General features: G+C 36.5%; 1 protein-coding gene across 3 annotated transcripts in view; it reads left to right on the forward strand.

Moving 5' to 3' along the window:
- The window catches only part of LOC124644955, a 29,824-nt gene that overhangs the window by 3,846 nt on the left and 8,468 nt on the right, over window positions 1-17,510 (forward strand). For 2 of the 3 annotated variants that reach the window (XM_047184648.1, XM_047184650.1), the window contains exons 2-8: window positions 2,543-2,638; window positions 3,040-3,096; window positions 4,312-4,667; window positions 4,758-4,981; window positions 14,619-14,692; window positions 14,988-15,113; window positions 16,670-16,927. In XM_047184648.1, the coding sequence (XP_047040604.1) occupies window positions 2,543-2,638; window positions 3,040-3,096; window positions 4,312-4,667; window positions 4,758-4,981; window positions 14,619-14,692; window positions 14,988-15,113; window positions 16,670-16,927 (1,191 nt within the window). The remainder of the gene's footprint in view (window positions 1-2,542; window positions 2,639-3,039; window positions 3,097-4,311; window positions 4,668-4,757; window positions 4,982-14,618; window positions 14,693-14,987; window positions 15,114-16,669; window positions 16,928-17,510) is intronic. The other variant, XM_047184649.1, reaches the window with a different exon arrangement.

Here is a 17,510-nt window from a genome sequence, read left to right on the forward strand (position 1 = left end):
GGCCTGTCAGGTGGATAATCCAAAATTTCAACATTTTTGGAATTCGAAAACGTATTTGTTTGGCGGGCGGTGTGCGAACTTACACTGTCATGGTGCAGGATCATTCGACGTCTTGAATTTTTTTTTCTAAATTCGGTGATGACTTGTGGCCAACAAATAGTGGTATACTAGTCAGCGGTAACCGTTTTGCAATATTCTAGTACAATAGTGGCGAGGTGGCCACCCTTTGCCACAAACGAGGCAACCATTTTTTTTAAAGTGATTCTTGAAGGAATGACTCCGGTCGGTTTTGGCTCGTCTTGGAAGACCCAGACAGTTGACTGCTGCTTGGAATATGGATCGCAAGCATATATCCAAGACTCGTCACCCCTGACTATATCACAGACATGCTTTGACTCTCCTCCGTTAAATCGCTGCGGAGTTTTGTGACACCAACTTACTCGGGCTGTTTGTTGGTCGTCGCTAAGCAAATGGGGTATTCAACGAGAGATCAACTTTTTTACGCCAAGTTCTTCGTGCAGAATTTTTTGGATAGTGGTCCCTGAAATGCCCATGGATGCCTCTATTTCACAGTATGTTACATATCGGTCTGCGAGAATTAGCTGCCGCACGACGTCGATATTATCTTCTGTCATGGCGTTTTTTGGGCGACCTTCACGTGGCTTGTCACTGAGGCTAGAGTGGCCACATTGAAATCCTAAATATTTGCTTTCTACGGTCCTAAGGCATGGTGCTACATTATTAAATACAGAACTAATCTCTTCAAAGCACTAAAGTCGCGACAACCCCTTTTTAAAATTCTAGAAAATTATCGCACGCAAATTTTCTTTAGACATTTCCATTTTTACAACCGACCTGCCACGTTTGAATGGACGATACAATAAAACTATTCGACCAATTTAAAAACATTCTTTTGTTTTAAAATTCTAAATTCAGGAAGATAAAAGTGGCATATATATATTTTTTTAATAATCGCGCGAAGTTAGCAAACGACAGAACTTAAAAGGCAGCCTTACGTATTAATACACTCATCTGTACTTAGTTTACAATCGTGCTTTAATTCCAAAGACATGGCTCATTTTTGTTTATAAAATTCACTTATTGATCGCATTGACCATAAATGCATTACCTATTACTACTTCTCTTAAACCTATCTTGATTTATAAGAATGAATGTGAAAGATGTTGTATTAGTATTAACTGCTCTGCTTAATTACAAATAAGTACACACATAGCGGTTGTTTTTCCCGCTGCGGTACGTTGCTACTGAATAGTTTTATCATGAACGTTTGCAAATGGTTAAGTTACGATAAGTAGGCAGTACACAGCGAGTGCAAGCGAGGCATGCGCCGCGGTACAGAGTCAGTGTGCCAGTAGGTCACGTTATGTAAGCCCACCGCTTACTTCGTTTTGCGTAAGAATCGTTGTAGGCAATACTATACAACGGACGATGATTAATTTATGTATTCCAAAGAGTCATTACGGTATCTCACTGATAAGATTCGAGTAGCAGATCAATTTTATTTATAGAAATAAAGTTGTGTATGATTCATTGAACTTCTTAGAAGGTCCTGGAGCAGTGATTTTTGGTGCTTTGTTTGTACCTATATGTTTTCTCGGTAAAATTGCTGAACAAATCCAAATGAAATTTCGTATGGGTTGGGTAATACCAAGAAGATCGTTACAGGCTGATGTTAATCAGGTTGCGGAAAGTAGTACGGACGGGGCATGGGTAAAAAAACCTGGAGAAAAAGCATAGTTTTGAAATATTGCTTACAATACCTATTATAGAGTTTAGGTAGAGAAGCTGGATGTTTACGGGTAATAAATTATAATGAAGTTGCGCCTTATCGGTCAATGACCTTGTTGCTTGTAGGAGTAATTACACTAACTTAAAGCTTAGATAATAATTATTATGAGTAAATATTGTCGGAATTGGTTATCGTGATGTAAGCTACGCTGTTCTCGATGTTGTCATTTTTTCTAAATAAATAAAACCTTTTTAAAATAACGATTTAACACTTAGGTATATGTACAATACCAGTATAGCCATTGTTATAGTCATTCGGCATTTGTGATATAGTTATCGGCACAGATAATGAGCTCTCGGCGAAAGAGTGGGGATCGCTTTGCGGACTGTACACTTAAGGCAATAAACCAATAAATCACTTCTGCGCAGGTGAAGGTCAGGGCTCAATATCCTTGCCGATGATTATAAAAGTAATTTGAGATGAAGATTCTTATAAATCCCAATAATTAGGGCCGTGGTTTGAAAATGTTCAAAATAATGCCCACAATTAGTTTCCTTAATTTTTTATAATACTATCCCACTTTTTGGATTAAAACATGTGTTAAAAATATAGTTCTTAATTTATTATTTATTAAATTTTATGAGCGGACACCATTCGGTTACGAGTATTTCACGCATCCCTAATGACTAGAATAGCTTTATTGATGAAGAAATTATACCTGTTATTTTACTGTTCAAAATATTGAATAAGATTGTGTGACGTTTTAGAGAGGAAAAAAATTACTTGTTACAGGAATCGGATGAAGAACCCTTTGAGCCGGACTCGCCGCGCCGGACCCGAGCCGGCATAATGTCGCTTACATCTTTATCATCTTTACAGGAGGCCAATGTAAGTTTTATTCAGTGTTCATCGCGTAGTCGACTTAACAGCATGAAAATAATACCCTCGCGTTTAGAAAGCGATTTTAAAATGTAATGATTTTTATTTAATATGCTGTGTGTCTTGTGTACCTATTCCGATTAACTTAGGTGTCCCTTCTCAAAAGTATTATTGACCTATGAATGCAGTTGTAATAGGAATGGTGGACGTTTTACTGCAGTCGTCGTCCTGTTACAATTTACTCTGTGATATTTACTTGTATTTGAGTACTTATAAACTTTCACAATTTAAAAGAGTTGTTCTGCAGATTGAGAAACGTTATAGTAGAGGAGCAATATCTGTGTTTAGTGCTCCGAACTTATGCTAAATGTTATCAAGTGTCTCATGGTGTATGAAATCAAAACTTCTAGGCCGCCGGCGCTGTCCAGAGCAGCTCCGTGATGCGGCCGCCGTGTGACTGTACAGAGGTGAGCGATGTACTTTCGGTGCTTCATTATGCATGTAGCTTCACTCAGATAGATCACGGCTGCCATTCAGCATTGTCATTTTGCATTTACCTACTTCTTGAAACGCCTCAATGTTACTTTGCGTTCTTTCTCAATTCTGAAATCGTTTGCCAGTGTAATAGCAACCTACAAGGTTTGAGTACCTACCTCTCCTTCGCTCATTGTATGTAACTTTTTGCTATCTATTTTCTTTCACTTTTGGGATCAGCACGTAAACTTAACTTGTTAATTTTTTAAACTCTTTTTTTGCTTTTTATTGTTTTTGGGAATTGGTTTTATTATTATTCATAAAAAAAAATAGTTTGCTACGCTACAAGATATACGTAGGTACGGGTGTTGTCGAGATTCTTGTACTCGAACCCTTAATTTAAATCGGACTCCGCTGACGGTGAAGAAAAAAGTTAAAGTCAAAAGGATTCCATTATGAAGTTTAAATATTGCAATGTACGTAGTGACCTAAATATTTCATTGAAGTAACGAACGGAACGGATGGGCACAGTACAGTAATCGCTCGCCACCACCCACCGCCGCCACCACGTAATGGCTCGCTGCCACCGCGCAACCGGTTCCATTCTTCTGGGCCAAGTTCACCATTTTGCATCGCACTACTCGTTCATATAAACTTTTTACAAGAACTGGCTGTCAACATTGATAATTCGATTAGTACGCATTTTAAATTATAATATGTATACCTAACCTATTTATCACATTTTTCGTCCATAGTAACATTTGTGTACCTACATAATTATATTTTTAATTACAGTATACGTATTTCATAATATTATAAAACATAAACATCATTATATAATATTTATAATGAGAACAGCTTTGCAGGGTTCTGTACCCAAAAGGTAAAACGGGACCCTATTGACCTGTCACCAGGCTGTATCTCGTGAACGGTGATAGGTAGAGGCTGTAGAGAGTTGAAATTTTCACACATGATGTATTTCTGTTGCCGCAATAACAACAAATACTGAAAACTAGAATAAAATAAATATTTTGGGGGGCTCCCATGCAACAAACGTTGTTTGCTCATTTTTGCTCGATATCGATAATGGCAACGGGTAGATGCTTAAAATATTCACAGAATATTTTAAGCATCTACCCGTTGCGCGAGTCCGTCTCGCACTTGTTATAATTTGTTATTTATGTTGAGATGCAATGATATTTTGTTAGCAGGAGTTGGCGGAGGAACAAATTGTTGTACGCGGCGTCACGGATGAGAGTATGGACGGTGATGGTACACCAAACGTATCAGGAGTCACAAATACTAAGAAACGAAAACGAAGGGTGCCTAAAAGACCCAGAAACTTTGGGGCCATACCTGAACCGCCATTGCTGAGACGGCGTCTAATAAAATCTCTCATAAAACCAAAAATCACAAGCACAGTCGGAAGATTGTTTGCAAGAAGAATAATAAGGCAAGCACGCTGTGTGAGAAATATCTTTGAAAAGGAGATGTGCTGTGTCAGCTGTGGTTTACTTCCCACGAATCCCGTGACGGGAAAGTGTGGTCACACCCGATGCGCAAAGTATGTTTCATCATTCAATATTTCGACGATTTTTTTTTATCTTTTGGGAAATGCTATGGTTACTTGTTTTACATTATGGGTTTGTTGCAGATGCGTTAGAGCAGCGAAAATGTGTCCGTGCGGCACAGATTTTCCTGAAAAACTACAGTCTAATATATTAATAAGAGACATAGTATTTAAATTGTCTAACGACAGACCAAGGACTCATGAGTTGACTAGTGGCAACGCCCAGGGTCTTGGCGTGCACAGCAGCACAGACAATAGTGCTAGGATGCTGATCGAAAGCTCCTCTAATGAAGCCCAAATTCATGAGGGTGAGTAGTTTTTTTATGTTTAAGCGAATGTTTGTACTTCAAAGCAAAAAGTTTGATTGCGCACGTTTTGACTCTTCGATGTTTCGATGTATGTATTTCCATTCTGTTAGGTTTACTAAGCGCTAGAGTCCATCTAGCTTTGTACTCATTCATGCTTGAGCGAATCTATTTTGTGTTTTTCTTGTGTATAAATGTATTTTACCTAAGATTAATTAACTGAATACTTAGTGGCAGGAGATCGAAATGAACGATCATCACGGAACTGTTCGGACTTTTACCACAAAGACATGTTTTTTTTTTTACTGGAAAGTCTTTGGTTTTCCGGAGTTCGGAGTAACATGTTGCATTATTTTGTAAAACGACGCGCTGAGCGATTTCGTTAAGTATATATTTCGCACTCGTCCTTGTAAAACTATGGCATCATATTGACTGGCGCTTATTTGAGCTTAAAGTGTAGAAACGATCGTATACTTACTTATACCTTTTGCGCTAATAACAAATCTGGTTTACATGCAAGCAGTAACCGCTTTAAGATCTCGGCATAATAGAGAATTAAAAAAAACATACTAATTAAATGACAGATACACAATGGTCGTCACAATGAAAATTTATAAGTATTTACGCAAAATACGACCTTATTGCATCTGAACGCCAGTATTTGGGAAAGCGAATTTGCGCCTACCTAGTATTTGGGAAAGCGAATTTTACAGAAATGTACGGAATCTTAAATGCAACCTATACTAATGTAATAAATAGGAAATATTTTTTAGTTAATTTGTTTGGCTCCGAAACTACTGAACTGATTTGAAAATTCTTTCACTATTGAAAAGCTACACTGTTCCCGAGTAACATAGGCATAATTTATCACGGCCACAAAAATATATTTCAACCTCCAGTACTTAACGTTGAGATTAAAAAGTTTATGGTTATTATTGTGTCCTACATATAACGTTTCAACAAAGTCTTATGTTGTGCCAAATTTCAAACGTTTCAATAGCATTCTAAGATTGAGTTGCATCATTTAACTAAAACTCACCTTCGCGAGTACATTCGCCTGGCTCGGTAAAATAAGTCATATTCATATATTTATGATATTTCTCCAAATAATATTAGTTATTTCTTGGTATCGTAACTCTAACCCAAAAAAGACTTATCATTGTGGAATGGAAACTCACCAATTTTTATTTGAAAAGCTTATGAAGACTCAAAAGATTTTAAAACAAAAAAGGTACAACGACAGTTTCCTGTTTATAAACCCTATTAATTTCTTAACAGAAAGGGTAATTGTTTTGCAAAGTTTTTACAAAAGAGGAAAAACGTGTATCAAGCGCTTATCGCGTCGAACAGGTAATGAAAGTCACTCGAGGGGAGCTGGTTACGTAATGGCAATTGTAGGTTTTGATTTCCCAAACAAAATAGATATTATTATAAACATAATATTTATTACCTAATTTTTAAATTTTCTACTGTGTCTAATTAAAAAAGGGTATGATTTAAGCTGTCACCAATTTAATTCATTTTGTGTTTCTTAAATAATAGGGTTTGCCCTCAAAATAGTAGATTTGTCACCAAAATGTATCACCAAACAATATAAAATCAATTCCACAATAAATTACCGAAAATCATGGAGATATGGGGTCAAGTACCAAATAAATGGTTTTGTATGTATTATAATAGGTTTGTCCTAATAGTATTTAGGCAAACTAATTTAAAGAGATCACCAATAAATCATATATTATATCACTAGAAAATTTCATGAATTGTATTAAAATGTAGGGTGGTCGTCATCATCCTTTCAACCAAAAGAGTCTACTACTTCACTGGCCATGTGCCTCCCCCAAGGGTCTTAATTTCCACATGTAGTATAAATATATTTAAATTAAATTTCTAGCTGAATAGTAAATAAAACACTTAATTAAAGTCAAAATAAGCATCGTATGATCGTACCTACAACCAACCTACAACCCATTCGTTGAGGCCCGAAAGCGCGCCAATTTGTCTCCCTTCCCTTCCTCTTCCCTTTGAACATAATTTCATTAAAAATAAACTGATGTATTAAATTGGTAACGAATACATTATTTTAATAACTGAACATAATAAAATGTAACTACTGTATTGGTGACAAAATAACAAATAAAAAGCAGTCGCAGTCAGGGATCGATTAATCGATTTATTTGGTGACAGATCTACCATTTTGAGCACCAAGCTATTATTTAAGTAATAAAACTATTATTACAAGAACGAAGTTTATATTCATGTAATGCACTACAATTTTATTGGTGATCCATCTCATATTTTATACATTATATTGACAATAATTTGGTAATTCATACATGGGAACACTCTTTGTTTATCTGAGAACGAAAATATTTCGTGGCGATAAATCTATTTATTAGGTGATACAACTTGATGACAAAAATAAATTTTGGTGACAAAAAATATAGTTCCCATTAAAAAATATATTTTCATGTTGAACCCAACTGAGTTGGCTCGTCGTGTTATAATAACATGTCGTGTCGTACATAACTGTGGAGTTGACGAATTTGAACTAGCAGGAAATTTTTACAAATAGAAAAAAAAGACTCTATAATCGCGTTTTATAATAATTTTGTCCTTTATTGAAGTAGGCGTTACATGTATGTCTGGAGGCGCTAAAACATCAACAACATCTGTATTCTTACCATCGTTGAGCTAAATGTAGACCGTCTTACCACAAAAACTTTTAAACGTCAGTTTATGCCTTGTCTAAAAAAATGTCAAATTATGACGTTGACATATGGTTCATTTTGCAGCCAAAATTTTATTAGACAAGTGTAAAACAGGGTTTAAAGTTTTTGTAGTAAGGCCATAAGTCACTAATGCATTGTAGTTCCTCTTCATTTCTGCTGCCCTAGTCATTCTTTAGCCTTTGCCCTAGTCTTTTTAGAATTTGTGACAAAAAATTCTGAGTAAAAAAAAAACAAAACTTCTGAGCTAAATTAATAAAAGGTAGTTTTGTAGGATTTTATCAGGACTGGATATGTATGACAAAAGAATATTGAAAAACTACAGAAACGCCAAAATACCTGTAGTTTTTTTGATCAATTTTGTTGTCGAATGAACATCCAATCTCAGTTTTTTAATCACATTCGGGATGCAACGGGAATAGTTTAATCTTTAAAGCGCCCATTTTTGAAGCTCTACGTTATGGTTTTATTGATAAGTTGTTCGGAAGTTCTCTACAGTAAATAGAAGTACACGATATGAATACGGCCTTAACTTACTTAACTTTTGGCCTCGCTCCGACTAATGAATGACCCATCTCACTTTGTAAATACCGGAAATGTGCTAGAGATTTATTCCACCCTCGGTTGTTAAAAAAAATACTATATTAATTTTCACGTTCAATATTTAAAGTAAACAGATCTTTCAAGGAAACTAGACTTTTATGTTTTCGGTGAACTTGGGCCATATTTATTTAAAGCTTACCAGCAACTGTTTACACCTAAATTTGAATACATAAAAATTCTATATACATAAAAATAATTTAATTAAAAATATTAAGTACCTTTTATATTTGGTTTGTACTTTTGTTTTAGAAAGTCTATGTTTTTGCTATACCTAACAGTTGCGTCAGTTCGACCATAACTTTGAAACAATTACATAACCCAATCAATTTATAGATAACCTTGAAATATTCTTCGTTAGCTTACGATAGGAGCTCCAATAAGAGGTTGTTTTACTGAAAAATTAACAGCCTTTCCCCACAAACCTTTTTAACATAGAACATCTTCAAGAACGTCAGCACGCAATAGCATTGATTATGATAATGATCAAATACAATGACGCATGAGATCAGTCGCAATACAAAAAAATACGAGAAAAGGTTATACAAGAAAGTAGTAGACTTGTTAAAAGTTCTCTAACAATTGTTCAGTTATTGTAATTAAGTAACCTTGTTAAGTACTTGTAAGTATCCTTTATTACGGATAAATTATAAAAAATATATTAATATAAAGCCGCGTAACAGCGCCACGTCTGTATCGCGTGGGCGTTTACGACGATAATCGCGCACCGACAAGGCTATTATGTAAATCGGCCATTTGTTTGTTACATTGCTGTTATGTAACAACATTGTCGACGATGCAATGGAGAACGCTGGGTCGCAGGTTACGTTACGTCCGTTATATAGGTCTCAAGAATTCGCTAGACGGCCGCGCTTGCTCACTACTTAGTACGAATGTGAAACACGGATCTTAATGATTCCCTTGCGACTGCTTATCTTCTATTGGTACCTATACGAGATTCTGAATGTAGTGTTCACAAAACAAAAAGAAAAATATTATTTATTTACTTTTTAACATGTGAAGTCTAGGTTTTTCATTTGCTGGTAAAACTCGTCTTACGGTAACTCAATGATTTCAACCGATTTTTAATTTATTCTGTTTTGTCAATTTATTATTACATATTTTGTATTTTTTTTCGAGTTGTCAGGTGTCTAATTTATGTAGGTTGGAACTTTAAAGTGTTATTAAGTCGCTGCCTACAGCAAAATTGGCTTGTCTCAAAGAGTTTTTGACGGCGAAAAAAATAGGCATTGATCTTGAACATATTTCTGAGAACCCTGTAATAATCAAAACACGTTCTTGAAAAGTTTTCTCGATACTAAAAATGAAAATTAACCTCTTAAAATGATCTTTCAATACGTAAAATATATGTTCTCATCAACGTATATTGATAAAATTTATAACATTAACTTATCCGTATGTAAATACAGACAGAATTTGGTTGATTTTTGACTACTTAACTTATTTAAAGTTATTAATTTATATTATGGTTTGTAAAACGTTACGAACGGCCTGTCATCAGGCTTCTCTGTCTTACGTATATTGTTTTGGCTGTTGTTATCGTCGTAAGCCATTGTTACACTGGATTTAATCTGTTTATTTACCTCTTATTAATTGCTTCAGACGTAAACCAACACAAACAGTGCATAGGTAAACAGAACATTTGATTGGTTGATTAGTAATTAATGGATCGAAACGAACTCAATTTTAATTTCTCCGTAAATTATTTATACGCTCTCACCTAATCTCCTTCTGTACTAAGGGCTCATCATCCTCCGAGCCTTTTTCCCAACTATGTTGGGGTCGGCTTCCAGTCTTACCGGATGTAGCTGAGTACCAGTGTTTCACAAGGAGCGACTGCGCCCTAACTGACCTCAACCCAGTTACCCAGGCAACCCCTTGGTAAGACTGGTGTCAGATCTGCTGGCTTCTGACTACCCGTAACGACTGCCAAGGATGTTCAATGACAGCTGTTAATGGTGAACAGTTTCGTCTCGGATCCGCTATCTAGGCACGGTGCTTAAGAACATTATGTTTCTGATACGCCGCTTACGGAGCATATTCAAATTATTTTGTACCTATTTCGTAGCATAATCAATTTTTTAAACAGTTCTGGACCCTATTCGACCCAAAAAACTTAAATTTTCCACAATGTCATGTCGTAAAGGTTTTTGTTTACGAGGTCAACTAGGCAATCGCTTCATGAAAAATGCTGACACTCAGCTGCATCCGATGATATTGGAAGCGTAGTTGGTAGGCTAGACAGATAATTAACTTTACTATACTTCGGCCGTTCAGAGAATGCGTTCCTGACACCTATCAGTTAGTCACGACTAGTGATGGGCACAACATAACACTGAGTTCGTTACCGTTCCTTCAAAATGAACCGCCGCATTATTTTAAGATTATTTTCGTTTTAAATTGGCGGAATCATTTGTTTTATATTTTAGTTATTTAAGTGGAAACCAAAAAAAGGTAATATTCATATAATAAAATTGTTTTATTTATTCTTTGTTACAAGTACATTGAATTGAATGTGCGAACAGAATATTAATCAGACTCCGATTTGCTTGAGGAGGTGGTGTCTTCATCATCATCTTCGCCTACATGTATAATTATATTATTATCAATAACAGAATCAATCCTGATATCTCGGTCTAACAAAAGCCGGGTAATCAAATAAAAACAGATCGAAAACACTTGAAAAACGTGGTCTATGCGCACGAAACGACAACGGACGACTGTTTTAGCGTCACAAAATGGCGGCCCATAACGCCATTTGGGGTTACCATTTTTAATCTAAGTATAAAAATGCGGTTTGGTCATAGTTTTATTTTTATATTTCATAAAAGTAAAAAGAAAATCAAAAGGTATTATTTTATATTATAACTGTATAAGAACAGATTACGATACTTGCCTGTTATTTTTAGCACAGCACTACAAAATATAAACCGCTGACATAACCTTGTAATAGCGCAGTATAGATTTAGAAAAATATTGTTTACCAAGTTATTTGACACTCAGTTTGGCACAAAATTATAACATTCATTGATTATTGATATAATAATGTTGTTTTAATGCTCCTCAATTGTTAAAACGGTAAACAACCAGCAAAAATATTTTTATCGTAACTGCAACGCCATTGCAAAGTTACGTCGTCAGTTCAATCGCGACGTGTCAGGAACGCATTCTCTGAATGGCCGAACTATAACAACTTTATCATTTAATGAGTGCTACCCAAACCCTATTTAAATAATACGGATTACTCAGCAATTGGGGGGAAATATTCGCTAAACAAACTTTTCTTTCTTTTTCATCAAGATTAAACAATTATGTTGGTGAGGACTATCGTGAAATTACGTCATGTAATAAGGGTCGGTTTAAGTTAGTTGGTAATTTTGGCAATGCCCCGCGGTCACGTGACCGCAGCGTCTCCGGTCACGTGACCGCTGCCCTGGCTACCAGATGGAGCGCACAAAGTATTAAGTCGCGCGACTCGTCTAATATTAAATCTTTTTGTCGAAGTTAGGCAATGTTTGGAGAGGAGTTCTTTCCGGTATTTGCGTGACTTTTGTCAAACTTAATAAAGTAAGCCTTAGAAGATAGTGATATGCACTCTTTTGCAAAAAAACTGGGACCTACATATGTGAAATCGTGGTTTTAACGACTTAATGTATGTTTCAAAAGGTTCACAGCCTTAAGAGTTCCTAAATAACAATAAGTTTATCACTCATGATAGTGCATGTCACTGAGACATTTGTACTTAGATGTCATCCATGAAGTAAGTGATACTAATTTCCCGACCCCTAGCTCCAAGAGTGTAAGTTAACTATAGTTCATTCTGAACTTGAATGAGAGTTATGAAAGAAACAATGAACTTACGAACTCATAGTACCCACTTAGTCATCTTACTTACACTCGGATATAGAAATTGAGACAGACAGAGATATGATTAGGCTTCTTGGGTTAATTAATAGGTATATCGTGTGTTTCGTACCTAATCACATTAAATCCTATCACATATTATACTTTATGATATTCTATGGCGAATTGTAAAAAAATTAACCTAATTAATTCAGTGCTTCGGCCACAGGAGTCCTTTTTCGTGTTCATAATTTACAACATCATGTGTAAAGCAGAGATAAAGTTAGGAGTATCGAACGTTTTGCCCAGTTGACAGCTGACAGTTTTCAAGGAAGAATTTCCGTTGTTTGTAATGACTGACTCACAAATGGTGTTCTAATTCTCGCATATTTTAATTATATTTACTTTGTTGCAAAATTATTTTTTTCTTTGTGCTAGCCGACATATATTATCCAGTACATTAATGTGTTTGATTTAATGTGATTATAAAAGAAAATCTTGATGCAATGTCTCAATTTTGAAATGTGATGTCACAAAACTTGCCCCCCGCCCCCTCGTCACCATGTCACAGTTTGTCTCCCTCTTTGGCCTTTAAGTGACCTCATTAGATCTGGTGCAGGGTAGATACCTACGTAACATAAGGACAAACCTACTTGACGTGGAGTCGGTTCAGTTTGCTTTCGAGCTGATCTGGACATGATGCAAGAGCTCGTGGTCTTATCAATTATCTTTATTGTAGTTAATAACCAAAGATGCAATAGCTTTTGCATTATCTCTTCATCTTAAAAGCTTTGCAGCTATTGTCGGGTTGTTTTAATTTCGGTTATGATATATTAGAAAAAATTCCTTCCTTCCAAATCCTTGATTAAAATGTTTTATATATTTTCTTCTATCCAACTATAATATTATAAATGCGAAACTCCGTTTGTTTGTAACGCTTTCACGCAAAAACTACTTAACCGATTGTCTTTCTTAACCTTAACCTTCGTCCGAAACTTTGTACACAAATACTTGGTGGTACTAGAATGAACATAGGATACTTTTTATCCCGGTCAACAGAAGTGAAACCACGCGGGCGAAGCCGCAGGCGGATGCTAGTACTTAATACTCGTATGTTATTTATGAACCAGAAATAAGTTATGAAATTACCTATTTCAAAATTTTTATGTAGTTTACCTTGAATGAGAGAGAGGTTGCTGGTGTACATAACTCGACAATAGTTGTGATTCATTTGAATTTCAATCATTTTCTTTCTAAAAATTTCCCCAGGTCCAAAGCCTGTTGGGGCTGCGGAATTGTGCGAAAAGTTACCACGGCCCTGGTACATAAAAGGATTAAGAAGGAACATGGCGGGTTTTTGTCAGTAAGATGATGATTTTCTATTAAAGTGCAATAAAATAAATAAAGGGGATATCTACCAGTCTACTTTAATTTTTCAATTTGCGCAAGGTGACAAGATAACGATAGTTTGTTTTTATTTAATTCCAATTTCAATAAATAATTTTAATTACTTATCACACACATATCCAGTATCCAGTAGCATTATCCAGTTTTGCAACATGGTACTTAGACGCAATTAGTTACTTAATGTCTCAAAACTATACCTGAAGCCATTTCTGATAATTCCTATTATATAATTTGTAAAATAAAATACGTAACAATCGGCTGCGTAATATAGGATTGATCATGAAAGACTTAGGTCGTTGTCAACTGAGGCAGCGGCGAACTTGAATGATTTCATTGTGAACAACAAGATTTCTGCAATGCATGCGCCATTAGCGATTTTTATTTAAATGTAATTCAATTCAAAACGATGCTTGCGTCCATTTAATTGCAAGAATAGCTCCCGTTCCATCAAAAATATTTGAAGATTTTCCTCGTAACAAAGATACGCGCTAATAAATCATTCAAAAACAAATTTCAATAAAAAATTACAATAAAGTCGTTATTATTGCTCTACCGTTAAAAACTGTTTAAACTCAATATCATATCTCTACGATTTATATGTACTAAAATCGCAATAACGGGTTTGGCAACAAAGTGTTATTTGACATAACATAACTGTCACCGGTTGCATTGATCGCGACCTTGGCTTGCTTCAGATGTGGAGTCGTAGCAACACGCTGCGCGCTCGTAACTCACGCCGGCCTTACGTAACGTAACACAAACTCTGACTCCATTGCTGGTTATATAACAGCGTATTATGTAGCGGTGTGGACAACATGTCACAAGACGTATGGGGCTTCTTTGTTAAGTTTGGTTCTGTAGGCAGCATAAGCGTTCTTTTGAAACATATTTCTTAACGGCGTCTGTTGAAAAGACTCGTTGCATTAATGTTAAAGCGGCGAATGAAATGTGTTCGATATCGTTATTCATAAAATATTCGACAATGTTTACCATACACAACTACCCATGTCGTTATAATTGATGTTTGGTTATTGTTACAGCACTCTGCCAAGTTGCACTGAAACGCAACGCCCGTGTCAGGGCTTTCCTACCGCCTGTTCCTGTATCGCCTCGGGTAAACAATATGTATTATTAAAATAGTTATATAATTCATTTATGGCTCTGTATGGACTTAACTTCCACTAACTGATAAGTCGTTTGCGTTTCGTCATCCATATCATACCAAATCAAACAACATAATGACAGCTATTGGCACGATATGTTTGAAGAACATGAACGATCTGGTTCATTGAACTGTGCCGCCAGTTCATAAAAGTAAAGATATTGTGTGCTTAGTTAAATATCATGAGATAAATTTTATTATCTTACGTAAGTTGGGCTGTTTTTTAGTGCATATTATATTTCTTCAGGCGCGGTACAATCGCGCGGTGCAACTGCTGCAGGACGGCAGACACCTCGAGGCGGCGCCTTATCTCGCCCTCGTGGTCGCCTCCAACCACATGGATTTCAGAAGCGCACGCAAACTACTAATTGAGGTATGTTTTTCACTAACCTATGTTACCTGATACCCTGCGAAACAATTACTTCATTGTGTGGACGGGTACGACTAAGGAGCGATTAATCTGTTACAAATATGTCATATTTATCAACTGCAACAATGCATTGAGAGATTTTATAGATATTCAAGGGTCTTTAAAGGACTTTACAACATTAAATGAAACTCTGATTCAGTTTTTAGACTTTTTTAGACTTAACATTAAATGAAACTCTGATTCAGTTTTTTCGCTTAACTTTTTTGCACGGATCGTAAGGTTTCACGTAAGAAAATTTATCAAACATTTTAATAACAAATGTAAATAATTGTTGAAATCCTGCTAGTTTCTTAGATAAGCGAGTGTAAGTAAACATCACCATCATGAAATAATAATGCGATTGCTCAGTTATTAGTAGCAACTAATGGTAGCTAGTAGCAATTAGGTAGCAACTCTCTTTATGTATTTCGAGAGGATCGGTGAGGATCGACAGCGGTCCTGACTCAGATAAATCAACGGAGCGGTGGTCAATTGATGTAATCACTTGAGTCTTTGAATGACTAATCTTATGCAAGAATGATCTGTGCGTTGTTCTCTACTTGGTACGAAACGAATTAACAGTTGCTAACAAATTAATAGCATCTAAGTCTCCTTGACAACTAAGGCAGAATAAAATAGTTCCAACTGCATAACTTTCCTGTAATACAAAAAACGGAACGATTGCAATGAACTGTTGAGTTACTCGGCATAGAACGGCTCAATAGACTATGATGAAATCGGCCTCAATCAGATACCTCGTCAAACTTCAATTAAACATAATGAAGTAGGTACACCTATCTGGTAAATTACAACTAAATCATCTGGCGATAAAACTTTAGGTTTATCAATTTAGATCATCCTTATTCATGTGTCATCCTTAAATGTATGAAGCTCAAAGTAAACATTACCTCCTGTATAAATCGATTCTTGAAAAATAGTCTGGGAGGGGGGAGGGAATCTATGGCGTCCAGTCCCCCACCGGCGACTTGCCGCCTAACGGCAGGCCCATCATACCTCCCCCCAGTGGGGAGGGGTCCTTATAACGGCCGGAGCACAAGGGGTGATCCTTGTGATGCAGGCGGTGGCGCCCCCGCACCTGTCGCCCGCTGATCACCCCCCAGGGCGGATGGGGACGGACGTTGTGTTCGCCGTCTTCTACCCCTTCTTCGTCTGCGGAGCGGCGCCGCGAGAGGGTCGCTCTCCCGTACGCGCTCCGCCGCCTCCTTCTGTGACAAGATGTCCTCACAGAAGGAGGCAATGACAGCCGGGACCTACAGTAACGTGCCATCCGAAACAGTCATTGGTGTCCAAGATATACTTAGAAAGTACATACAAACTTAGAACACTCACATGGAACAAGATTTTTCTAGACATTTTTGACATTTATGAATAGCACTCGTTACTAAGAAACCAAGTTCTTGTAACATACCTCTAGAAGCTATTGCGTTTCTTTGATTCTGAAGCTCAAGGCTGTTACCGAGTCTAATTGATAACTGATCGTTTTATATTTTTTATTGCAGGTGATGTCTCTCTTAACGAAGAAATGGAACGCTAAAGCCTTAATGACGGAGCTGCGTCGAACAGTACGTAACTTGTGTTCGACGACATGGGTGGATCTGTCAGACATGGAGTGCATAGTGTGCTGCGAGAAATTCAGGCAGCCCGTGACCACACCGTGTGGGCACATGTTCTGCAGGGCGTGTCTCGATCGCTGCTTCAACTACAAGAAACGATGCCCGCTGTGCCGCCGCTCTCTAAAAACATTCAGCCTCGTAGCAGTAAGCATACCACGTTGAAATTTATCAAGTTTTCCCAAATAAACCATTTATACTTATTGAAAATCTTACACAATATATTAAAGGAACAATTTTTGTTTTGTTCTAATTTGAAACCGCGGGAAACAATTGTTTTGTATAAAAAATAATAATTTGGTTATGTATATGAAGAATTAAAAATACAAATGAAACTACGAAAGTTGATTTGATAACATCTACCCAATGGCTATTATAACACGATTTAGCAGTTTCCCAATCAAAAGTGCCGGTAAACGAGCCGTGCGCATGTTTCACAATTTAATTGGCAGTCCATGGCTAGTTTGGATGTTCTGAACATGGATTTCGTAGCTATGTGTTAAAATTCACAGTTTGTATTAAGTACTACGAGCATAATAGAATGCTATTGTTTACGTAGGACGTAATAAGTAGGTTACACGCTTAGTGTTCGAACATAATCATGACTAACGTTATTGCAAGTTCATGTGATATCCTTACTCGTTACAGTTTCCAAAAAGTTTGTCAAACTAACGGCCGGGTTACTACTAACTAGGGGCCCAAAATCGATAAAATAATTATGTATATGACT

This window comes from Helicoverpa zea, chromosome 31 (genome assembly GCF_022581195.2).
Source record: "Helicoverpa zea isolate HzStark_Cry1AcR chromosome 31, ilHelZeax1.1, whole genome shotgun sequence".
Taxonomy (NCBI): domain Eukaryota; kingdom Metazoa; phylum Arthropoda; class Insecta; order Lepidoptera; family Noctuidae; genus Helicoverpa; species Helicoverpa zea.